General features: G+C 35.9%; 3 protein-coding genes and 1 pseudogene across 5 annotated transcripts; 1 reads left to right on the top strand and 3 right to left on the bottom strand.

The window, feature by feature from the left end:
• Positions 1-2,324: 2,324 nt before the first annotated feature.
• DRP4C (Dynamin related protein 4C) lies at positions 2,325-8,979 on the top strand. The gene is made up of 2 exons (XM_023690979.2): positions 2,325-2,440; positions 6,888-8,979. Exon 2 carries the CDS (start codon positions 6,904-6,906, stop codon positions 8,914-8,916), a length of 2,013 nt encoding a protein of 670 aa, XP_023546747.2. The 5' UTR covers positions 2,325-2,440; positions 6,888-6,903; the 3' UTR covers positions 8,917-8,979.
• On the bottom strand, positions 2,673-4,898 carry LOC111805763 (sugar transport protein 10-like). The gene is made up of 4 exons (XM_023690980.2): positions 4,615-4,898; positions 4,209-4,531; positions 3,494-4,123; positions 2,673-3,355 (listed from the first exon to the last, which is right to left on the bottom strand). Exons 1-4 carry the CDS (start codon positions 4,745-4,747, stop codon positions 2,885-2,887), a joined length of 1,557 nt encoding a protein of 518 aa, XP_023546748.2. The 5' UTR covers positions 4,748-4,898; the 3' UTR covers positions 2,673-2,884.
• Positions 8,980-10,890: 1,911 nt separating the features above from the next.
• LOC147790149 (mitotic-spindle organizing protein 1A pseudogene) lies at positions 10,891-11,170 on the bottom strand (annotated as a pseudogene).
• A 922-nt stretch (positions 11,171-12,092) lies between these two features.
• LOC111805390 (ALBINO3-like protein 2, chloroplastic) lies at positions 12,093-24,857 on the bottom strand. 3 transcript variants are annotated; one of them, XR_015423004.1, is made up of 15 exons: positions 24,366-24,857; positions 23,599-23,705; positions 23,186-23,313; positions 21,948-22,019; positions 21,504-21,605; positions 20,900-20,959; positions 20,714-20,779; positions 19,858-19,905; positions 18,314-18,490; positions 18,167-18,222; positions 17,919-18,036; positions 13,439-13,528; positions 12,831-12,940; positions 12,422-12,742; positions 12,093-12,265 (listed from the first exon to the last, which is right to left on the bottom strand). XR_015423004.1 is itself a non-coding variant. In XM_023690466.2 (14 exons), exons 1-14 carry the CDS (start codon positions 24,797-24,799, stop codon positions 12,586-12,588), a joined length of 1,725 nt encoding a protein of 574 aa, XP_023546234.2. In that variant the 5' UTR covers positions 24,800-24,857; the 3' UTR covers positions 12,163-12,585. The 3 variants fall into 3 exon arrangements, 2 of the variants coding, with proteins under 2 accessions (XP_023546234.2, XP_023546235.2); XM_023690466.2 differs by having other exon boundaries at positions 12,163-12,742; XM_023690467.2 differs by lacking the exons at positions 12,093-12,265; positions 12,422-12,742 and having other exon boundaries at positions 13,439-13,503.
• Between the last annotated feature and the right edge of the window lie 274 nt (positions 24,858-25,131).

The raw sequence follows: 25,131 nt of genomic DNA, 5'->3' as shown, positions 1-25,131 counted from the left end.
GTGAAACATGGATACATGGAGTCGATTCATCCGGTGGTAGGACTAATTTGTATGCCACCGATCTAATCTTATCTATAATATTAGACCCTATCGAAGGGTCTATCCTACCCATTGTATGTTTGAGTTATGCTCGCATGAATTGAATGAGTGAAACTCAAAACATTTGAACAAACCTTCTACATCTAAAAGCGAGGAAACTTACAAAACTTACAATTTTATATCTCCGAACAAATCTAGACCAACTATAATTTGTTCCTCGTTTAAAATGATTCACTAGACCACATTATATAACATTCAATGTTTAAGGGAATATTTTTGTTCAACCAAGACTCGTTTAGCATAACACTTACTATATAGAAGTATCAAGTTGGCTTAAGGGCTCCTCTTGTTATACTCTTTGTCTCTGATTAGCCTCCTATAATCGGTATGAACACTATTATAAAACAGGTCTAGAAATCTCCTTGAATATCCGATCATATATCTAATCATGGAAATTACTTGAGCTATAGAAAATTAGTGAGTCCGAGTAGAATATTTACTTTCCCAAATAGAAAAAAATGATTTCTTTACCAATAATATTAGAGTTACATCTCTAATTAAGGATATTTTTTATTATTATTTTACATGGTTTAAAATTTGAAACTAATTTATTTTATTATTATTAAGAATTTAGGACAATTTTAATCTCAATTTTAAAGTCTTGAAATGGTAGAATTTAATTAGTTTTAAATTAGGTTCATTAATATAATAATTAATAAAAGAACATAATTTAATAATTAATATTTAATTAAAGATTAATAAATTAGAAATAAACGAGGAATATAAGAGATGGTATTTACAAAAACACTTATTAACGTTGTTATAGGAATAAAAATTATTTTAATATAATATTTGATTGAGATGGTCTTAAAAAACATGAGAAATAATTTATAATGATTCAAAGTTTGTTTGTCTTTTTGTTATTTACAATAACCCTTTTAATTTGTGTTTAGTATCGAACAAATTTTTATCGACTCTTTCAAAAGTTGTAGTAGTTGGGTCGCTGGAATTTATTCAAATTTCAGAAACTAAGGTCTCAGGTGAAGCCCGATGTTTAGGATTTGGATCTGTATTCAAAATTTAGGTCCGATACCTGTATGCCCAACATATAATTACTCCATGCATTCTAGAAAGTTTAGGTCGGATGAGTTCTTTCGGTATGTTTTGTCCTCACTCACATGCATTCTAGGGAGTGCCCATCATATAATTACTCCAATCAAAACACGTCTAATTTTAGAGTTTCTATAATTGAACTACGTATCATTTTAAAATTTTAGAATCTAAATAGATACTAATGAGAGACCTTAACAAAGGAAGGTAATTAAAAAGGGTAGTCTTTGATGACTTTGAAAAAGTGAAGTCCACCCAATTAAGAATAAAGGAAAAAGGAAAAGGCAAAAGAAAATAAAATATTATTTCCTCTCCATAAGAAGGAACCTTGCATCTTCCTCCCATCCATAAATCATATTTTATTATTTCTAATTTTATTATTATTATTATTATTATTATATTAAATTAACGGTGTTTATTTTACCCTTTTCTACACGAAAACTAAAACTGCATCATTTAAGTTTTGTTGGGAAGTAAATTAGTGTTGGGTAAATTTTAAATTTAAATTTGTCCTATTTAATAATTTTAAATTTGTTGTATTTTAATTTTAAATCCTTTAGGTTAAGGAGTTGAATTACGTACAATTATTGATTAAACCAATATGAAATTTTGTGTTAGTTAGGTTGGTGACTCGAGAGTCTACAATCTAACCCAATCATACTCAAAAACCGTTTACGAATAGTAGCATTTCGGAACCGCCTAGAACGCATGCGAAAACCCGCCAGTGTCACAAATTCGGTTCCCAACCATTAAATTAGGGCATTTCCCACGAGAAATATTTTTTTTGCATGCATGCAAAAAAACCGCATCCGTAGTAGAGCAACTTTTCACAACTAATCTAGAACGCAAGCGAAAACGCATTGATGTTGCGAAATGAGTGCTTTAATTGAGAATCGTATCGGTGGCTACCGCAGTTTTACTGGTGGTAGGAGGAGGGTGGTATGCATGTAGTAAATAATTATTGGAAATTAGCATGAAATGAGGACTCCCAGAGAGAATTGAAGTGGGGAAGAGGAGACGACATAAACTTCAAACTTCAGCTTCAAATCCGACTCGTCGTCTCCTGTAAGGATTAATAAAAATAAATAAAAAAGTAATAATAAAGTGTGTACGGACAAAGAAAGGATTGAAAAGCAGAGACATTGAAGGCCCACTCTCACCTCACTTCTATGACGTCCTCTCTTATTCTTCCTTCGCCCCACCCTTTCCTCTTCCCCCTACTCTATAAGAACACCACCACACCGATCTCCTCACTTCTATCTCCGCTTCACCTCCCACACTCTTCGCATTTGTAAGTCCTTTCTATATTCTCTCTGCTTTTATGCTTTGGCATTTACATTTGCTTTGCTTTTTCTGTTTCTGATCTTCCTTGAATGTTCTGTTTGGAGGAGATTTTTATGCTTTGGCATTTATAATGTTCTGTTTATGCTCGGAATCGCTAGTTGGCTCTGTTCGTGTCTGTTTGCGTTTCTAATAGAACTACGTATGAGATTTAGGAAGAAGGAAAGCTGAGCAAGTGAAAGTGATCAAAACGATGATTTATTTATTTTTTACTAAACTGATCATTATAACAAATCACTCACTATCAATTTGAGCACCTTGGAATGAGCTCATCAAAATTGTACATGATTCGGAATCAAAATTAAAACACCTCTCCTCGATGTAATTAACTAACAAAAATCTCTGTTCCAAGCACAGAACAAAGCACATAGCTGTTGTTGTTGTTGCTTGAAATTTAGACACCCTTGCCATAAGGCTCCATGCTTACATGATGCCCAATCACTGCATCATCCGGGATGAACTTGCCCCAGAACCAGTGTGCCTTCCACACTGTGTTCATTTCCTCAATTGGGACGTTCTTGGTCTCAGGCAAGAACCAGAAAATGAAAACTGTCATAACAGCCACAAACCCTGCAAAGAAGAAGAATAGACCAAACTTCAAGTGGCAAAGCATGGAGAGGAACAGTTGACCAATCACGAACGTCCAGAACATGTTAACCGACACGTTTATTGCCTGTCCTGCTGATCGGATCTCGAGTGGGCAGATTTCACTAGGTACCAACCATCCCAATGGACCCCAAGACCATGCAAATCCTGCCACATATACGCAGATTAGAGCCAGTAGGATATCTGCTTCTATCCCTCCTGACATTGATCCTTCACCATTCACTCCGAAGCTTTTCCATATCATGCCTCCCACAGCAAGCTAGCAATATTCAAAGTTGGTGTTAGAGATGGATAGGATTTAAAGGAGCATGATATAAGCTACCATCTAAGCTTTTCAGATAGTTTGTTATGCCTATCAGCTCTTGGGTTAGAGTTAGTTTAATAACTAGTTCATTACCTGGGACACAAACATCTGGATGCCTCCTTCGAGGAACAAGGCCTTTCGACCAAACCTGTCGACTGTTACAATCGATACGATTGTTGCAACGACATTGACGACACCAGATATAACAGCGGACATAAGTGAAGCACTGTCACCAAAACCAAGAGTTTTGTAGAGAACAGGTGCGTAAAATGTGATCACATTGATTCCTGTGAGCTGTTGGAAGAATGGGATGACCACGCAAATGACAAGTTGAGGTCTATATCTTGGTTGTAAGATGTTCTTCCACGGGTGTTGCACTTTCTTTGCAGCCTCACATGCATCAACAAGATCTTGAAATTCCTCATCCACATTATCCAAACCTCGAATCTTTTGCAACATTGCCTTTGCCTTCTCCATGTTGCCACGCTCAAGGATTGAGTTAGGAGTGTCGGGTAGAAAGAATGCTCCAACGGTCATCATGATTGCAGGAACAGCTGCAAGAGCTAAAGAAAGCCTCCATCCCCATCCACTTTTAATTTGAGCTGTTCCATAGTTCACAAGATTTGCAACCAAAATGCCTAGGGTAATGGCCATTTGGAAACCAATGTTCAGGGCTCCTCGAATCTTGGCTGGTGCCATTTCCGATAGATAAACTGGAACAGACTACATAACCAAAAAAATATACTTCAGGATACTGATATTAGTATAGAATATTACAAGCTCAGTGTGATTATAGGATAATCTTTACCTGATTGGCAAAGCCAATACCAAAACCGAGTAACAGTCGACCGATGATTAGCATTGCAATGTTCATAGCAGCCCCGTTTAAGATTGAACCCAACAAGAACACTAAGCCACCAACGAGCATAGACATTTTCCTTCCAAACATTCTGGTAATCATTGAAGCAAAGAAGGAAGCAACTAATGCTGCCAAGTATAATGAAGATGTGAATAGTGTCAGTAGCTGGCTGTCAAACTTGCAGTATTGGTTTCCTCCTTGCGCCTTGGCTTCTTGTTCATAAACCGCCGGGAAAAACTTCTGGAGGAAAGGTGCCATTGAAGTCACCCCACCTGAAAACAAATAAACAAAGAAAACACACATAAATTCATTGGAAACGAGAACACACAACACATAGGAAGGAAGAATTGCGGACCTGAGATTCCGAGATCATATCCAAAGATGAGACCGCCCATAGCGGCAACCAAACAAGTGATAATAACAAAATTATTGACTTCTCCGGCATGTTGTTTACTACCGCCTTGAGAAACAAATCCACCTCCAGCCATCTTGGACACTTCTCTCAAATGTTAAATGAATGCTTAAACCAAGATGTTATTTGTTTTTGTTTTTTTCAAAGAAAAAGTAAAAACAGAAATGAAATAGAAGAACAGAACTAAAAGGGAGAAGACCCTTTGTTTTGCGATGTTTAGATTACACTTTCTGTAGTGTTTATATAGGGATGTGAAGTGGATGATGATTGGTGGGTTTGTTGAATTTGTGGATCTGATAACAACTTTTGCTGTAATCAAGGCTTCCACTGATTTGATTGTATGGTTGTTATCTGCTGATTTTGCTCAACTCAGCTTCTTGGATCTTAAAAATAACTATGATATGCAGATTTTCGCCTCTAAAATCGGCAACCTTGGCCAGCATACTTCTCTCTTTCCTCTCAAGTTTTTCTTTTTTGGCCATGATTTTAAATGCTTTATCATTTCATAGAACTGCAAATTTGGTAGATATAATTCAAGACTATTTGTTATAGTTTAAGCCTTAATATTCAGGATATTTTCTTGGTTGTCGCCTTTATTTCTTTTCAATTTTTACTTTTAGTACAGAATTTATCAACAAAATTATGAGATGACATTAAAATATATATTTACTAACTTAGTTTAAAAAACATTTTTTTGCCACTTGAAATAAATTCACTCCAAAATAAATGTAATATAAATAAAATAAATACTACTCTCTTCTTATAATAAAATAAATGCTAAATTAATAAGAATATCCCTAAAATTTATATTTTGTTTAAGCTTTTAAAAGGTTCAATAATATCTTTAAATTTTTAAAAAATATTTAAAAAATGTCATCACCATGGTGATTTGGATGGAAGTGTGGCTAGTTTATTTAAAAAATACTCTTAAACTTTCAATATTATTTAAAATTTGCCCTTGTATTTTAAAAAGTTTAAACATATTCTTACCGTTAGTATTATGTTTTATGTTTAAAAAAATATCCATTCAATTTTTCAAGTAGCATAGAACCCTTAACCTTATAAGAAAAAAAAAGTTAAAAAAATTATTTATTATGATCAATATATAAATGAAAACGGTCTATCTCCAAAAATTTTAATATTTTTTCTAAGAGTTTAAGGTATCAGTTTTAGGTTTAGTATTTATAGGTATTTTGAAATATAGTACTAACATTCTTGTTCATATATTAATGGTTGAATTTATAGGTATTTTGAAATATAGTACTAACATTCTTGTTCATATATTAATGGTTGAATTTTTTAAAAAATGTTTTAAAGTTATTTTTGAAGTTTTTAAAATGGTTTGAAAGTCTTTTTGAAGTTTTAAATTTTTTAAAAATATCTTTTAAAGTTAAAGGGTTACTTTTGAAACCCTTTAAAAAATTTAGGGTGGTTTTTGAAACCTTTTAAAAGTTTGAGGATTTTTTAAAAACAAAGTACTAATGGTTTATAATCAAACCAACCATTAATGAATTTTTGAGATTTTTGAGATAAGTATAAAGTTTAAGAGTATTTTTATTAATTTAGTCGTGAAAGAATATAATATAGATTAAATATATTTATATGCCTTCTTACCACCTAGCAAGCAAGAAAAAAAAAATTAAAAAAAAAAATTTTAATAATCTATTTAATAATAAATAGATTACGACATAGTTTTAATAATATATTTAATAATAAATCTCAGTCATATATTACATTTTATTAAATATTAAAAAGAATTAATATTCATTTTTCCAATTTAAAAAGAAAAATCATAAAAATTAAAATAAATAAATGTATGTGACAGGATTCTTGTCCTCCCTTGCAATCTAGGCAAAATTGTTACTTTTGTTGCCTCCAAGCTTTTGATTTATGAGATTTATGAGAATTTTGAGACAGAGAAGACAATTAGCAAGCATAAGAACTTTTCTTTTCTCCTTTGTCTATGCCTTTATTTTTATTATTTTTGGAATTTTTTGTTTTCGAGAGATAAATTAAAGAATGATTACATATATAACTCGTCAATACCAAGTTAAGAGTTAAAATGTAAAGATCTATTAGACCCTTTTTCAATTTCATAGACTTGTGTGATACAATTCTATATATAATATATATATATACTTCCTATAAGAAAGTGTATACTTGTTTGTAATCTCTCTCTTTTCCAAGTCTTTAACTATGTCTTCTTGCCCTCACAGAGCCTGCAGACTAAGAATGGCACCATACAGCAACGATAGCTCATCGGTTCATCAAGGAGAATCAAGCCGCCACAGCCATTCGGTTTCGGTCCCGCCCCTGATTGTATCCTACAATGATCGCATTCGTCCTCTCCTCGATGCCGTGGATAAGCTTCGTCATCTTATGATCATGAGAGAAGGCATCCAACTGCCTACCATAGTTGTTGTTGGTGATCAATCATCAGGGAAGTCGAGTGTCCTTGAGTCGTTGGCCGGGATCAGCCTACCTCGAGGTCAGGGCATCTGCACCAGGGTCCCTCTAATAATGAGGCTCCAAAATCACCCCAATCCGGAACCTGAGCTCTTCTTGGAGTACAGCGGAAAAACGGTCCACACAGATGAATCCTTCATTGCTGAAGACATCAGTACAGCCACAGAGGAGATTGCTGGCAGTGGCAAAGGGATATCAAAAACGCCACTGACTTTGATTGTGAAGAAAAATGGTGTTCCTGATCTTACAATGGTTGATCTCCCTGGAATTACAAGGGTGCCTGTTAAAGATCAGCCTGAAGATATTTATGACCAAATCAAAGATATAATCATGGAGCATATTCAGCCAGAAGAGAGCATCATCTTGAATGTCTTGTCTGCAACCGTTGATTTTCCAACTTGTGAATCGATACGAATGTCTCAGAGCGTCGACAAGACCGGGATGAGAACGTTGGCAGTCGTGACTAAGTCGGACAAGGCACCAGAAGGCCTACATGAGAAGGTCACTGCAGACGATGTCAACATCGGGCTTGGTTATGTTTGTGTCAGGAACCGAATAGGTGATGAGTCGTACGAGGAAGCTCGAGTTGCAGAAGCTAAACTGTTTGCAACTCATCCTCTTCTCTCCAAGATTGACAAATCTGTTGTAGGCATTCCAGTGTTGGCTCAGAAGTTGGTGCAAATTCAAGCAGGTAGTATAGCAAGATGCATGCCAGAAGTTGTAAAGCAAATCAACGAAAAGTTAACTACAAATATTGCGGAGCTCAATAAGATGCCAAAGAAACTATCAACAGTTGCTGAGGCAATGACAACGTTCATGCAGATCATAGGACAATCCAAAGAGTCCCTCCGAAAAGTTCTCCTCAGGGGAGAATATGATGAGTTTCCCGACGATGCAAAGATGCATTCGACAGCCAGAATGGTCGAAATGATCAATCAATTCTCTGGCGAGCTTCACAAGTGTATTGGAACGGACAACACAGCCAACTTCCTAATGGAAGAGATCAAAGTGTTGGAGGAGTCCAGAGGCATTGGACTTCCAAACTTCCTCCCCCGCACAGCCTTTCTCTCAATCCTTCAAAGGAAAGTTAACTTAATATCAAATTTACCAGTTGAGTTTGTCATGAAAGCTTGGGATTACATTCAGGTCATTGTTCTTGCTGTGTTGATGCGCCATTCTGAACATTATCCACAGCTCCAACAGCCCATCAGACGAGCAGGTAAAAACGTTGTCGAGGCGATGAAAGACCGAACTGTGAGTTGGATAACAGAGATTGTAGAAATGGAGAAGCTCACAGACTACACATGTGATGCTGAATACACAACCGAATGGAACAAGCTCATGAGCAATCAAGGGACATTCTTGAACCAGGTGCTGAGAAGCGATTCACATCCAGCTTCTGTGCTCCTTAACGGGTTCGGAAACGTCGAAGTGGGGAACCTGTGGCAGCATCCAGATTGTCTTGAGCAGGCTTTCGATCTGAAGATGAGGATGACGGCATACTGGAAGATTGTTTTGAGGAGAATGGTGGACAGCACGGCGCTGTACTTGCAGTACAGTATGCAGAATCTAGTGAACAAGGAGATTGAGAAGGAGACAATTGGGGAGCTGATGAGGCCGGGCGGAGGAGGGATTGAGAGGCTGTTGGAGGAGTCGCCATCGCTGTCTGTAAAAAGGGAGAAGCTGAGGAAGAGCATCAAGGTTCTGAAGGAGTCCAAAGAGGTTGTAGGGAACATCGTGGATTCTGTTTCTGTGTCGTCCCAAGTGGTCGGTGAGTGAACGCATTTTTCATGGTGCTTTCCATTTTTAATAATGCTTTGGAGTTTTGTGTGTCTTTTTATAGTTTAAAAAACAGATTTCATTTTCATTAATAGAATGAAATCTGTCAAAAGAGAGACGCATCCAGTGGTATGGCAAAACAAGTCTCCACCTATGTAATAGAGAATTTAAGCTATTTTAATGTCCATTGTTGTTTCCGCTTTAAATGAGTAACACTCGAATATAACTCAATTAATTAGGATATATTATCGAATTAAAAGAATAAAAAAAAAAAAACGATATAAGTTAACCTAAAGTATCCTCACACCCTCTCCTAACCTCTCACCAACCTCTCACCAACCTCTTACACCCCTTTCCTAAAATACCTCGACCCAACCCTTCTCAAACACATAACTAATTCTGGCAAATAAGCAGAAACATTTTCATTAATTTAGTTGCAATTCGTTAGTTTTGAGTTAGAAATTAAATGACAAGAATTTTATATGAGTTTTAGGAAATCATATCATGATTCCCACCTATTTTTAAGAGTGAAACATAGAGGGAAAGATAAGGAAAATTTTTTGAAGTGTTAAACGGTTTTAAATTGTTGGTACAGAAATTGTAACTAACTAAATCTATGAACTCAAAAAATTGATATAGAAACCCTAGCTAATTGAATTTAAGAACTCTCGTAAACGTTTTGGATGGCAAAAAACCTCCAAATCGAGTTGATTTCATTACGAATGGTCGTACCCCTTGAAATTTTGATCTAGCAACCTTATTGAATAATAAAATCTTTAGACCTAAATATATACAAGCACCCTAAAACAATAAGGAATTACTCCAAGGAAAAGTAAGATTCGGATAATCTTATTGATCGAATATCTCAAGGCAATCATACTTTTTTTGAGATTTGAGTCACTCTATAAACAAGAATGATCAAGTTAAGCTTGAATGTTTCTAAACATACCACCTAAATTACGTAGAATTGAAAGAAAAAAAAAAAAAAACTGTCATGGTCAAAAGAAAGCACAAATGCTCTCTTAACTACATTTTTTTCAAATCTACGACAACATACATGCCTTTGTACAGCCATAAAATGAAACTTTTGACCTTTTCTCAGAAATTTCAATAGTTGTAATTTTCATAGTTTATGACTATAATTAGTCCCGAACAAGTAAATAAAAAGTTAAAACTTAACATATATTAATCCGTACATCTAGATTTCAATCATTTTTCATAAATTTGTAACAATTTAAGTATCTTGAAATCTTTGTTGCATAAATAAAGCTTGATGTTCTTAATGTGTCATTAATTGCAACCTGAGATGAACTTTAATGAAATTTGACTTCATTTAATGTAACTTGACTATCTTAAGGTAATTTGAACAATATTTTTTACATCTTTCTTGAAGTTAATATTGTATGATTGAGCTGCTTAGTTTATATGAACATGGGTATACTAAATAGCTTGTAGGTACGTGACATCGCTCCCTGAAACATCGACTGTATGGCAATTCCTGTGGAAGGGGCCACTAGTTAAACCTTCTAGATGAGTTTAGACAGAGACACCATACTGTCCTATGAGATACGATGAGGTTGCACCTCAACCCAGGACATCATAAGTTCACTGTTGTGGTGGAATGCAAGCTTACTAAGTATGAGAACAAAAAAATTAGTTCACTTCTGATATGAGATGCATCGTCTAATAGATCTGCAACACTACAACCTAGTGAACAACTTTCAGGACCCGACAAGGTTTGTGACAAGTATGAGAACCACTCAAAACTTTAAGGCCTCCCCAAAAGCTTAGATAGTAGTAGAATTAGGCCCGAGAAAAACCCATAGAAATTTACTAAGAATTGGATGCAATGAGCGCCTACAAGTAGACTACTTACTAAATATTTTTATTCCCACCTCATTCTACATTTCTTTATCAAAGTGTTGGTTGATTAATGGTTGAGGCAGGAAAGTAGAAGCTACATATATAGTAAAGTGGTTTAAAAACACATAGATATCAACTTAAGCAACCATCATCAGAAGAAGAAGAACAGAGTTGTTTCTTTGCATATAGGTTATGAGTTGTTACCTGAGATGATGGTTTCCGATGAGGGCGTTTCTCTGCTTAGTTCCTTGACAACAGCAGCCAGTGCTTCAGGGTTCACACCCATGTCACAAAGTGCAATAAGGACAGAGGATCCCGGGATCGAGTACGTTACACATATGAAATGCATGGTGTAGCGATTCCGAGCCGTTGGTGCAGCCTCTGGATCCATATGGAGAATCTAAAGAAGGAGAAAAGCAGATTCAATCTCGCTAGTTCGTGGAGCAGAAAGGAAAGAGTAGATTCATTGAACTACTCCGGTTTACAATCGAAATCAGAAGCATCTTTTAGCGACCATTTTGAATTTCTGAATCGTACATGAAAATGAAAATGAAAATGAAAAGGGTAGTGTGTATTGAGAGAAAAACAGGGGAAAAGATGTAGAAATGACATGATTTCATGCTTTGGAGGAAGAACAGAAAATAAATGAATGAATGGAAAATTAAAAGTTGGATGTTACCAGAGGGAAGAAAGGGAGGAAGAGGCGGATGGTGCAATTGAGATCAAATTTGAATCTGAAGAGAGGGAGATGGATAGACTGCAAACAAAGGACCCAAATCAAACTCTTTTTCATCAATTCAAATCATCATTTTGGGTCAAATTGAACACAAATAATTGCTCTTTTTCATCTTTCTTTTTGTAAAATTAGCTTCCTTTTTTTTGCTTTATATTTCCAAACCAACCATTTTTTAAAACAATGGAGTACTTAGATTAATAGTTTATAGTTTGATGTTTTACAAGTAATAGTCGAAGATTCATAATTTCAAATTTTTTAAGACTTTTAATTCTTCCCTTTTTAACTTGACGTCAACCATTAACTATAGAAATCGTCAAAAATTACTCATATTAACTCAATAATAAAAAACTTTTACATAAATGACTTTTTTTTTTTTTTTTTTTTTTTTTTTTTAAATTCTATTTTTACCCCTCAATTAAAAATACATGAAATTTCTCTCTTTTGGCTTCTTCATCTTTTATCTTTTTCTTTACGTGGCTGGCTTGAGTATCAACCACCCAAGATGAAATGTAGAGAAAAAAAATCCTGCTTTAGTGCCGTAAATAATAAAGATACAGACGACCCTCGGAACAAAATATAATATGGATCAAATATTATAGATAAACACTAAATTAAGAAACCTAATTCAAGGATATAGACCATTCACAAACCAAAATCCACCCTCATCATCCTTCTGACCGTCAAACTTCATATAAAGAAGCACAAAAGTTCAGACTGAAACCATATCTCAGTTTATTTCACAACTGTAATCTGCATCACATCTAAGACTTTAATAAGAATATACCTTTTTTGGGGTAAAAAACTAACTTCAATAAGAATATATTATTAAAACAAATGAGCATTTCTTTTTTCTTTTAAATTCATCCAAACAATATTGAACTCAACAGTAAACTATAGGGAAGTTACCTAACCAATTGAATGTGGGAGATTTAATGTCATTGCCATCAGCTTCAGTGTTTGTCCAATTTTGAACACATTTGCTCTGTTGAGAAACTCCTGGATTTGCTCTGTTGGATTATTCATAAATAACATCAAAGAAAAGTCAGTCATGTTTCGAAAGGGGAAGTGAATCAATAATCTCCTCTCCGGCTGCTGACAAGATCGCCCACTAATTTATCATTGTCGTCCTCGCATTGATCCAAGTATTCCTTGTAGGCAGGATTATAAGCTGCAGCTGACTGTAAGTATTTGGTAGCTTCAGCCTTACGACCTTCATTGTAAAGAGCACTGAAACGACAAGAAATAAGATATTAGTAAATTTCTTGTTGATGGAAGGGAATGTGAAATCTTTTCTAATCACTGGTATGGTTGAGACCTTGCTAGCAGAACCAATCCATCATAATAATGGGCTTTGCTCTTTGGTTCTTCAGGCTCTTTCATATTTGCAATTCTTTCCAGGTGAGCAATGCCTTCTACCATTTTCCCCTGACACACCAATAATGACAAGAAATTTAGTTATAGAACGTAAATTGATACTCACAATGTGCATGAATATCATGCCAAATTAATCCAGAAAACGGAAAATTGCTAGGGCTAACACAACAGTGTCAACTTCATTGAGCTAGTTATTTTCCAGATCAACTGAAAGAAACCATGGATGTCTGGTAATATCTGGGGTGCAATCAAATTATACAAAGAATAACGAAATTTCCCAGCCACAGGTAGTTGAAAATGAAATAAAATGGAAATTAGACCACAGTTTAACAGGTCCAGCTTTTGGGGCAGTTTTATAACTATCTCTACAGATATTTCAATTTTGACCACATATGTAACGATGTCCATCCTAGCCATCTTTAAATTTTCTCTTACATGCAATTGAAGAGTCCAGAATAAAGTTCCTAATTAACAGATTTGATTCAATCTATCTTGATCTCCTTCTTAATAGGCATAGGGGAAATAAAAAAAAACATGGACAATTCTCACCTGCCTTATACTGGCAACACCTGCCCATTGGGATGCAAGAATTAGAAGATCTTCACCCTCAACTTCTGTGGGATGACCGGAAAGAAATAACTGAATAAGACATGAGTATTGTTTTAGCGAAATAAGAGATAAGCAAATAATGGGCATCAGACATTGTAAATTATGCTTAAAACCTCTTGTCTACGGATTAAAGGATGATGCAACACAATAGTAACATATATGATGGACATATGGGCAAAGACAATGCACCAACTGATAAAACGCAATAGTAAATATTTTTAATGGAAACTTTTTTGCCTCAATCGTTCTACAGATTTCATATCTACTTTGTAGTCAATTATGCAAGTCTAGTCTCACTAAGAGAATATACCGAGTGTTTTCAGGATTTTGGGATACCTAAAAATAGCTCCATTAAAAGGCTTGTACTCAAGAAAGCAACAAAAATAAATGCCAAAATCTACTTAGATGCTGATTGGGAAAGCTCGAAAATCTGGTCAACCACTAGATGTTCATTTGTTTGGGAAAACTTTGTAACATGGTGAATTAGTTGTACCCATAAATGATGTAGAAGCTGAAGACCACCAAGGTACAAATATGTAAAGGTATATGACTTCAAGATCCTAATTGAACTAGGAATAACATTAGAGGAACCTGTTTGGGATCCTGACTATTACCTGCAATCAGATAAACACCAAATAATCGAACACAGGGGAAATGAACCCTAATATGATATTTATACATTGGATAACGGAAGTCTTAGCAGAAATCCAAGTGACTACAAGAAAATAGAACGAAAATAAGAGCATGAAGAACCCGATAACGACTTATCCAGCAATTCGAGAGAGCTGGAATCCTCTCCTTCAAAAGCACTCAGTCTCACTCCAAAAAAAAAAAAAAAAAAAAAAAAAAAAAAAAAAAAAAAAAAACCCCTCTCAGTCCCCACAGGTTGTACTCTCCCTCAACCATCTGCTCCACTAACTAATGGTCCCATGTGCACTCCCATTTTTCCCCTTCTTGAGTAAGTAAGCTGAATTGGGGGTCTCACAATACACCTGGTTTCGAAAAATCACCTTGTCCTCAAGGTGAAAAGTAGGGAATTGCGTCTTCATAAAGTCAACTGATTCCCATGTAACCTCACAGGTCTGCTGGTCAACCCATTTCACTAGCCATTCTTCCTGCTCTATTTCATAATTCAATGTGTCAACCAAGGATTTCATCAGACATAACAGTCCACTTGTAAGTCTGAGTGTGGGAGGGTAAAGTTGGAGTATGTTCCATGGTCCAATAGCTTTTTTCAACTGCGAAATGTGGAATACATTATGAATCAAAGCCTCAAGTGGTAATTCGTGCTTATATGCCACCGTTCCAACCCTTTCAACAATCTTATAGGGCCAAAAAATGCCCCATTTCTCAGCCATGGAACGCTGCCTATACGGTCTCAGCTTCAAGAAAACGTCATTGCTCACAGCAAACTTTAATTCTCTTCATTTCAAATATGCATATTTCTTCATCTGATTTTTGCCAAAGCTAAATGTTCTTTCAACACCACGAAGGCAAGATCCCAGTCTAGTAAATGTCATTCCAACGAATTGTTTGAAGTTTTCCAATCCCCATAGGAAACTAATGGTTGTGGTTGTCTTCCATAAACTACCTGAACAGAGTTGTGTCGATTGAAACATGTGCAATTCAAAAACACTTGAGGCACGTTTCCAAACACGTACTCGCTATCTACAAACAGTTATTCACTATCAGGCATCACAGTCAACCAAGGATGTCATAATTCCAGCGTCAACCAAGGATTTCATTGGGCATCACAGTCCACTTGTAAGTCTTCAAGAGTAGGAGGGTGAAGTTGAAGTACAATCCCTAGTCCAATAGCCTTCTTCAATTGAGAAATGTTGAAAACATTATAAATCGAAGCCTCAGGTGGTAATTCAAGCTTATATGCGACCATTCCAACCCTTTCAACAATCTTATAGGGCCAAGAAATTTAGGAGATAACTTCTTGCACACCCTTTCTCAGCCATGGAACGATGCCTATACAATCACAGCTTTAAGAAAGCATCATCTCCCACAGCAAACTTCAATTCTCCTCGTTTCCGATCTACATATTTCTTCATCTGATTTTTAACATAGCTAATTGTTCTTTCAATGCCACAAGGGTGAGATCCCGGTCCAGCAACTGTTGTTCCAACGCATTGCTTGAAGTCTTTCGATCCCCATAGGAAATTAGTGGTGGTGGTTGTCTTCCATAAACTACCTGAAATGGAGTTGTGTTGATTGACACATGAAAAGTGGTGCTGTACCAATACTCAGCCCATGGTAACTATACCCATTTCTCAGGTTGCTCAATGCAAAAACACTTGAGGCACATTTCCGAACACTTATTCGCTATCTACGAACACGTATTCACTATCTCCGATCGGCCATCCGTCTGAGGGTGGAAAGTTGTGCTCCATTTGAGATGAGTCCCTTGGAAGGCAAACAACTCCTTACAAAAAATGGCTCATGAAAATTTTGTTACAATCTGATACAATAGAACAAGGGAAACCATGTAATCTCACCACCTCTTGAATGAACACATCAGCAACCTATTTTGCAGAGAAAGGATGAGAGACAGAGATGACATGACCATATTTATTCAGTCAGTCTACCACCACCAAAATTGTGTCGTTCCCCATGGATTTAAGTAACCCTGACAAAATCCATAGTGATGGCCTCCCAAAATCTACCCGGGTTGACAGAGGTTGCAGTAATCTGGCAAGAGATAGAGCTTCAGACTTATTTCTCAGTCACACAATGCACTGCTTCACATGGACTTGACATCTGATTTCATTCCTTTTCAAAACAGTTATCCCGTCAACTTCTTGTAAGTTCAAAAACTCAGAATGTTCCCCTAGCACAGAGTCGTGAAAAGTATGCAGTATTGAGGGAATAAACGAGGATGATTTCAACAGGACTAACCTTCCCTTGAACAACAATCTCCCTTGGTGTAATGAAAACTTCGGCACTCCTACGGGATCTTCCTCCAGCGTGGGAATGACTATCTGCAATTCCTTATTATTTTTTACCTCTTTCTGGATCAATTTAACATCCATAAAGGAAGGGACAGCCAACACTTTTATCTCTATCAGTTGATGCATTCTTGATAACACACCGTCTAATCTATTTTGTAACCCAGGCTGATATAATATCTCAAAATCATACCCAAGGAGTTCGGTCAACCAACGCTGGTATTGAGGTTGAACTTCATGCTGCTCAAGCAAATATTTTGAAGCTCTTATATCAGATAAAACTGTAAGCTTTTGCCCCAGAAAGTAAAGTCTCCATTTTTGGACTGCTAAGACTGCGACCATAAGTTCTCTCTCATATAGCCTCGTTCTGTAATCTCAGGTTACTAACGGCTAAATCTCCAGCCTCCACCAGCTTTGAAATTTCCTCCCACCTTACCAAGTAAGATCCACCACCCTCCTCGATTCCTTCCCATAAGAAGTTCTTCCTGAAACTTTCTTTGTAACACAGAGACTGATTCTAAACGAGGAAAGAAAGTAAATAGAGAACCAATTTACTATATTGAATCAAGGTAAGTCTCCTTCCTAAAGAAAGAAAGCCTTTTTCCAAGACAAGAGGATTCTTTGGACTTGCTTTAGGGTTGCAGAAAGACACACTCCTCGAATTACCACCAAAGTGAAGCCCCAGATATGAAAAGAGTAGCTAGGTATCTTCACAACCCACCAAAGGCACCCAATAGTCCAATTAGAGTGAGCATACTTTAAGACAATGATGAGACTTTTCCCTCCGTTTATCTTAAGACTAGAGATAGTTTCAAAGAAGGGAAAAAGAACTATCAAGATTAGTATATGAACTCTCCTCCCCAAGAAAAAAAAAGATGGTTCAACAAACTAAAAATATGAAAGATGAGGTGCTCTCAGATCCTATCTTAGAATCCCCGACTAAACCCTTATCTACTCTTGTTGTCACTAAATTACTCATGATATCAACAAAGAGAATGAATACGATAGAAACAAAATGAAGATCTCATTACCAAGGATGTATTAAAAAAAACATTTCTAGAATTACATGATCAAGCTACATTCAATCAGGAGGGGGATTACTGAAAAGCTCACTTGGCCCATGACCTTAACCAAGATCCCTTTTTCTTGTTTTTTTAATTAGTTTCCTCATGCACATAATTTCTCCCGTTTATTTTCCATTCCTTGTGCAAAATGCCCTTACCTTTCTTTTCTTGCTAATTGGTTACTACCGGGGTCTTTCCTGTCTTGTTCATCAGCTTTCTTCTTAAATTAGGTTTTAAATCTTTACCAATTTAATGAAAAGGGCGACTGTACTCAATTCTGAAAATGACCATGTACTGTTATCAGAAACTCAAATAATTGTCAACACATCATACCATTGTTATGCACGAGCAAGAAAATCATACACTAATAGGAAAAAGGAAATCCAACACTTGAACTCGGACCTTGGAAATTGCACGCTCTAAGAATGCAATAGCCTCTGCAGGTTGCCCATTTTGTAACAGAGTTTGTCCCATGACAATCAAAGCTCGAACATACTCAGGATCCTTGTTAAGTGCCTGTCTAAAATATTAAACGAGTCATGTGTGGCCTTTTTTTCCACTGCAATTTAGACCAAAATACCCACCAGAGAGGCCCATATAGAAGATATACATGATAGTGAAATCTAAAGAAAGAAGACTAACAAGCTTACCGCAGTAAAGGAATAGCCCTTTCTTTTTGCCCTTTTGATAGGAGTTGAACGGAAAGCTGTCAAGGTTAATCATTAGCTACCTGAAAACGTTTGTATTACACTAACTTGAACCAACACAAAAAGAAAACTGAGCTCAGCATAATTTACAGCAAGCAATTCCTTAGGAGACAGCTTCTCTACATAAATTTTTTTCCACTTCGTGGGTGTCTCCAACGGTAGTTTGCCTGGATCATTGGTTTCTCTGAGAGTTGCAGTGCCCACAGGAGCATCCTTGAAAGGCAATCCCAATTTACTGCGTATAGCAGGATGTTGGAGGGTGAATTGCTGCAAGATTGATATAAAAATAAGCTACTCAAAATATGCAATCAAACCACCAAAAAGAACTAAAAAAACAACAACAATTGAGTACACTTCTTCTTTTTTTTTTTTTTTTTTTTTTTTTTTTTTTTTTTTTTGAGAGAGAGAGAGAGAGAAGGAGAAGGAAAAAGCTCATTACTGAAAATTCCAATCGTTTGTACAATTCCCTCAAAAATCCTGGTAGTTTGGCATTTGGAAATGATGAACTTGGGAAATCCATCCAAGCGGATCACTTCGGAAAAAAGCTTGGCAACAATCATTTGAGCCATATATAAATGCCATAGATGGTTGAACATGAAGTGAGCATATCACCCGCGACAAAATTAATTTCCTTATCATCCAATTTTTGTACACCATTATATAGTGAGTTTGTCCTAGATTAGCTCAAGGGGAAAAAAATTGGTTGTAATCACCCACCAGATGATAATCTTAGGACTTAGTATCTTTTTGCACCTCTCACGCCAGCCACTTACAACAATCCTTGTTCAAGATAAAATTGGAAGAAGATGGCTACACTTTCACTGCACCCAAATACCCACCAGCTGGATTGTATGGTAGCTTTATAATTACATAGTTACAAATGGAGACAATGAAGTACAGCTAATCAACTCTTATAGGTTGAGTATCATTATTGAGGGTAAAACATGGGCAGGCTCAACTAGTGGAAGACTGAAACAAGGGCTAAACCAAGGGTACTATCGCTTGGCAAAAATTAATCTGCGCAAAGCTAATGTCAGAGTTTTGAAGAGTCACTTTTTTTATAACTTCGCTGATGCCATTTTATATGCTTGTACCATGACGCTCAAAGAAATTATACAAGGAAAGTCAGAGGTAGTAACGGTGGGTTATAGAGCTGCCCACAAGTTCATCACTCAAAAATTGGTAAAAGAACTTCTTCCCCCTGTGTGATGAAGCGTTTGGTCATTTGGCTATTAATAGGACCAAACAATAAGGTTTTCCAACAATCTTGAAAGGATAGTGTGATCTTCTCATTTGGTCAAGCAACCAAACGACAATCAGAGAGTGGCAATCAATAATTGAGTCAACGGATCCCAAAACCATTCTCTAACTGGTTAAAACTTAGAATTTTAAAATGAAAGTGTGCATCTTTTAATCAAGGTACTTTTTGTTAGCCAGGAAAGAGAACAACAGACAACATAAAGGAATTAGAAATAAAGGGAAAAGATTTGCTCGCAAGAAATAACCAAAAGATCACTGCAAAAGATATTCCAAAAACTGAAAGTATGTCCAAAGAGCAATCGGTCAAAGTATTCAGTCAACAAAAGTGGTAAAATTTGGTTCTTAATCGATGAAAAACTAAGCAAAGACCTTACCTGAATTGCAGTGAACGAACTATTCGTAACCCAATAGACTAGACTACCCTGCCAAAGAAACAATGAAGGAAAAAAGTTCAGTAAACTCTGAACCAAATGGGCAGGGGCAAGATGTCAGTATACTGGCACAAAGATTGAGAAACAACCAGAATGATCGTAATAAGAACTGTCAGACAAGGTAAAAAGGAGTAACAATTGAGCAAAGAAAAGCTATATAGATACGCCAGCTCATATGGGTTGTGAGTAATACCATTAGGGTAAATTGGTCAATCATTAAAAAATAATAATAAGAGGAGAGATTAACTTAGATTCTGTTAGGATCAGTTGGCTAGTTCTTCCTTTCTGTAGGGACGTCAAATGCCAATTTGGTATTCTTTAGTCCGACCCTCTTTAATCAATTATTCTTCGTTTCTTAACAAAAACAAAAATAAGAAGAATAGAAATACTAATTGCTCCTGCATGAGCACAGAGGTGATCAAGCAAGATAACAACATATGGGGGGGGGGGGGGGGGGGGGGGGGGGGGGGTAGTAAATCTTTTTACCCCCCTTCAGACATGTAACATCCATTTTTTAGAAAAAAAATTACAAAACAATCGCCACTGTATCAACTAAAAATTGAACAGTGTTCCGGCTCAGAAAAAAGAGTTGAAACAAAGTACACAGATAAAATACGAAAGCCTCAACTAAATGCTTCTTAAAAAAGATATCGAAGTCCTGGTAGACAAATTTTAAATGAGTAAAACATGTTAAATCTATGAAGTCAAAATGCTTCCAGTAATATACTACAAGAATGGTGAAATCACATACAAAATTAAAAAAAATACCACTCCAAAAAATAATCAAGAACAGAATTACCTGAGGAATACAGTAACCAATAAAAAACAGTGGTACAGTCAGTAGATTCAAGTAGAGTTTGTAGTACTGCAGAGACAGAAAATATATTTATCAGTTTGAAATAAATACTAAAGCAATGGAACAAAAAAATAAGCATGATTTAATGAGGACATTTTTGTCAATATTGAGAACTTCTTAAACACTCACTTTGGCTAAAATGCCAAATATACCAGTTGCTTTTTCCAAAGATGATTTTCTGAAAGACACCTGGGCAAAGGCAAAAAAGAAATTAGCCACAAACACATACCTGTTAACAATGAAAATTGAAAATGTGGATGATTCTTTGACAAGATTTGAAAAACCAGAAAATCTATATTCCCCAGAAAAATGTACAATATAGAAACAATAAGTCAAAACAACATAGTTGCTTTCATGATGACAATCAACAATGCGCTAGGCAAGTGAAGATTGAAGAAAAACAAGAATTTTCTCTTGGCATACTGCTGATAACTAATGAAAGTTCATGCATGTTTGTAAGACAATACAATGCTACAAAACTCTATGGAAGTTTCTGCTATATTCTCTTCAATGTCCTTCCACTTTTCCTTTTCAAACATTCACATAGCCAATGCAGCAACCATTCTAAAAATCTTAGGTTTCAATGCCTCTTGAACCCTTAAGCAATGGCACCAGGTAATCTTCACATGCCTTATAAACACTCAAGCTAGATCAGAAGCACCTAACATACTACCCTATTCAAAGAAATGTGTTGTACATGTTTGTGCTTGAAAACAAGAAAAAATTGGAATACCTGAACATTAATGAAGTGCAAGCTGGCAACTAGAAGTGGAAATATGGGGCCTAGAACTCCATGTGGATACTCTGTTAGATTTTGAAACCATAAAGCACCACCCTGCAAATAATGCACCACAAACTTAACGCTTCACTAATTCCAACTTCAGAGATAAAAAATAAAAATAAAATCCATAGATATTAAAAAAAATGAAAATAATGCAACTAGGGCAGCTTGTTGATCATATCAAAGCACAGAAATGAAAGGAATTCCAGGAGGCATCTAGTATGATAGGATGACCAGCTAAATACATCAAACTACAAAGCCCAACACATCCTTGCCCTTGATTGCACTTTTCAAGTGGTTTAATGAGAAAGATAGCTTTTTCGGTCTCCTTGGTGTATTGTGTAAGAATCATATTGATTTTTTTTTTTTTTTCAGTATTTAATATATCAGCCTTACACAGTCAAATCCAGGATGATGATTAAGTGACATTTTCCGGATAGTAACCATCCACAATAGAAAGCATGGGATCTGCACAAACATTTAAAAAGAAAGAGAAAAAGACAACAACTTTCATTAGAAAATCTAAACATAGAAAAACATGAAAAATAGTCTTCATAATATATGTGCTTGCACGGAATGGTTAAGTAAACATAAGTAAAAATAACAAAAGCTAATGTGAAACTTAGAACTCTGATAGTTCCATAATTTATGGTTCAGAACTCTGATAGTTCCATAATTTATGGTTCAGAATATTGTCAACTAATTAAAGAACAAGCTGTGCTCCTGATGGGTTTATACAGCAAACCAAATTGAGCTTGAGACAACTCTTTTTTCCCTCCTAGAAAGCCAGCTTTCATTGAAGAAAATAGAACATGAAAGGGAAATATGAAAAAGAAAAAACGGAACAAAAGGATCCAAGTGATCAAATAACAAAAACTATCAAACTACACAATTACAGGGAACAAGAGCTCCAATTACGAAAAAAGGAAATAAAGGATAATCTTAAAAATTGTAGATTGAGCCTAGCCAAGCCCAAACCTCATTCCAAGACATCCTCTCCCCTCATTTAGCTCCTCAAGACCCTCCTAATTTCCCCAGCCAAATATTCCAAACAGAAAAGAAAGCAGTATGCCAGAGTTGCCTCCCATCTCAAATAGGAAGATGGTATACCACCTCATCCATCAATTCATATCCCAGCACATCTGCTATGATCAGAACACCAAAGGTGTACATAAAGCCATACCAAATCATCTAAGCAAACTAACAGTCCCACCAAACATACTCCAAGTATTTGAGACCTTATAAAGGTTACCATCACAGCCCTAGAAACAAAAGATGATTTCTGTGGAAGACCTTCTAGGCAAACAACTGACCTTAGGAATTTGTTCCTTTCCATTTTTTCCTTAAAATTTTAATTTTGAGCAAATTTTACAAGTCAATAATCTTTATCCAGAAAAACAAATATTTTTGCGTACTTTCTTGAGTATTTCAAATGAAGATGGACTACCCCTTTCTAACCTTCTCTCACTCTCATCAGGAAAGGACATGAAGTTTTCAAACATTTTTGAACTTCTAGACAAAGTGGACACTGAATGATTATCGACAAAAAAAATAGTTTAAAGTAGAACTTTGATGAACATTAAAGTAGAACATTTTTCCAGAAACAATATAGAATCTAATTAGATTAGGATCACCTGAATGGAAAAGTATGCAACGAACCACAGAAATGATGGGCATCCAATTGCCTTTCTTTCCTTTCGGAAAAGAGAAAGTTGGTTGATGTAACTCCGTCCCGATAGAGGTGGTGGCAGTGGAGGTGGCACTTTGAGAAACGCAAAATAAAAGTCCAAATAAATTAATTGTGTTAAACAAGTGAATTACATTGAAGCATAAATAACGTAGTAATAAATTGTAAGAAGGATTGCAATTATTGTGATTTTCTCTAATATACTAATTGTGGGGCAACATCCTTGAGGTTTTCAATGTTGGGAAGGATAATGTTTCCTTAGGGTATTATATCATTCGAGAGTTCAACAACCCAAGTCAAAAGCTTTAATCAGCCAGGTAGCAAAGAGAAATAAATCCATTCGTTATTTTGGAAACTTACACTTAGGAAACAACTCTCCAATCCTTTTCAACTTGTTGAGTTGAAGAATGAGTAAGGGCAGCAACGTGAATCTGAGAGCTAAAGTTGACGAGGCAATAACTGCCCACCTGAAATTAAAAGCATCAGCGAAGTAAACTAAAAACTTATTATTTCCAAGGACATCAAAATTGAAGCTTGAATCTTAATACAAAACACCGTACACAATCTTTCCTCACCCCTAAAAGATCAAACTTTTAAACAACGAGAACATTAAAATTTCGTGCATATAACTCAAGCCTACACGCGGAGTATAACAATGTAATGGGAGGAGTATTTCATTGATATTCTTGATGATCATGCATGGCTATAGATGCTCTCTTGAATAGATGAACTTGAGGAAGACAACAGAAAACTACGCCGCTAACTTACATAACAAAAGATGGTTTACGACAACAGATACCGAAAGACTAACCGAGCTAACTAAATTATAACAACGCTAACAACAATTAAGTACACAATATAATGAACTTCCACCACACCAAAGACAGAGCTTGATCGTTATCTACTGTGGCGAGAAAAACAGTGACAGGTCCGTTAATTTGGCTATGACATACCAATTTCAAATAAAAGAAAAACAGTTTTGAAATTGAGTGAGTTGTCACTACAATGTACAAAGCACGATTCAAAATGTTCAAATTCGAGATGGAAAAGATAAAAATCCATACGCCGCCCCGAACATTTTTCTCAATTTTCCTCCGGAACCATATAAGAAGCATTGAAATGCTCACCAGGGCAGTCCGGTATACTGATGAAACCCATCCAGAATCGAAGTCAATTGCTGAGTCGGTAAAATTGACTCCTCCACAGCAGTCGCATTAATGACTTCCTCAACAACTCCTCCAAGTTCCAAGTCTTGAATCCCTGACTGGATGCCCGTATCGTCGTCGGAGACGCGGCTTGCAAAAAGGTCAATTCGTTGAAACTCCGAATCATCGTCTGAACGAGTCCACAAGGACCGAGAGGAGAAGGCGGTGAGAGCACCAATAGAGCTTATATGATGATCAAAGCGATGGGTTGGCCTGGTGAATGAGTGATGATGAGAGCTTGGGAGTGTGTGAGCTTGGTGAAGTCGAGAGGCGATAGGGTAAGAAAGGGAAGCGCAGGAGTAAAAACGAGATGGACGAAGACGGCGAAGGTTAGTGCAGAGCTTGGACGTTGCCATTAGAGGGCGGAGAAGACATGGAACCAGGAAAAGGGATTCTACTCCAAATAGTTTTGTGCTGAATTATTAAAAATGTTTAAATTAATAAAAATCCCTAAAGTTTCAAAAATACATTTAGTTAAATAAAAATATCATTAATAAACTTTTAAAATTTCATTAATATTTTTAAAAATTTTAAAATTATACTTAAAACTTTTAAGTCAAAAAAATATTTTTAATGTTACTGGATGGAACATACACATTTAGAATATAAATACGAATTTTTAAAAATAGGACCAATACCTTTAAATTTTAAAAAAAAAAAAAAAAAAAAAAAAACATACACATACATA

The sequence above is a fragment of the Cucurbita pepo genome, chromosome 11, assembly GCF_057944985.1.
Source record: "Cucurbita pepo subsp. pepo isolate OVF chromosome 11, ASM5794498v1, whole genome shotgun sequence".
Classification (NCBI taxonomy): Eukaryota; Viridiplantae; Streptophyta; class Magnoliopsida; order Cucurbitales; family Cucurbitaceae; genus Cucurbita; species Cucurbita pepo.
The sequence above is the reverse complement of the archived record's forward strand: the minus strand, read 5'-3'. Positions and strand labels throughout refer to the sequence as shown.

Coding starts and splice junctions, on each gene's coding strand:
- LOC111805763 (XM_023690980.2), bottom strand. CDS start 4,747: ATGGCTGGAGGTGGATTTGTTTCTCAAGGCGGTAGTAAACAACATGCC. Junction 4,532..4,614: donor ATATGATCTCGGAATCTCAG/GTCCGCAATTCT, acceptor ATTTGTTTTCAG/GTGGGGTGACTTCAATGGCA. Junction 3,356..3,493: donor TCCAGATGTTTGTGTCCCAG/GTAATGAACTAG, acceptor GAATATTGCTAG/CTTGCTGTGGGAGGCATGAT.
- DRP4C (XM_023690979.2), top strand. CDS start 6,904: ATGGCACCATACAGCAACGATAGCTCATCGGTTCATCAAGGAGAATCA.
- LOC111805390 (XM_023690466.2), bottom strand. CDS start 24,799: ATGGCAACGTCCAAGCTCTGCACTAACCTTCGCCGTCTTCGTCCATCT. Junction 18,491..19,857: donor GTTCGTTCACTGCAATTCAG/GTAAGGTCTTTG, acceptor TCAATCTTGCAG/CAATTCACCCTCCAACATCC. Junction 12,941..13,438: donor GTGTTGCCAGTATAAGGCAG/GTGAGAATTGTC, acceptor TTGGTGTGTCAG/GGGAAAATGGTAGAAGGCAT.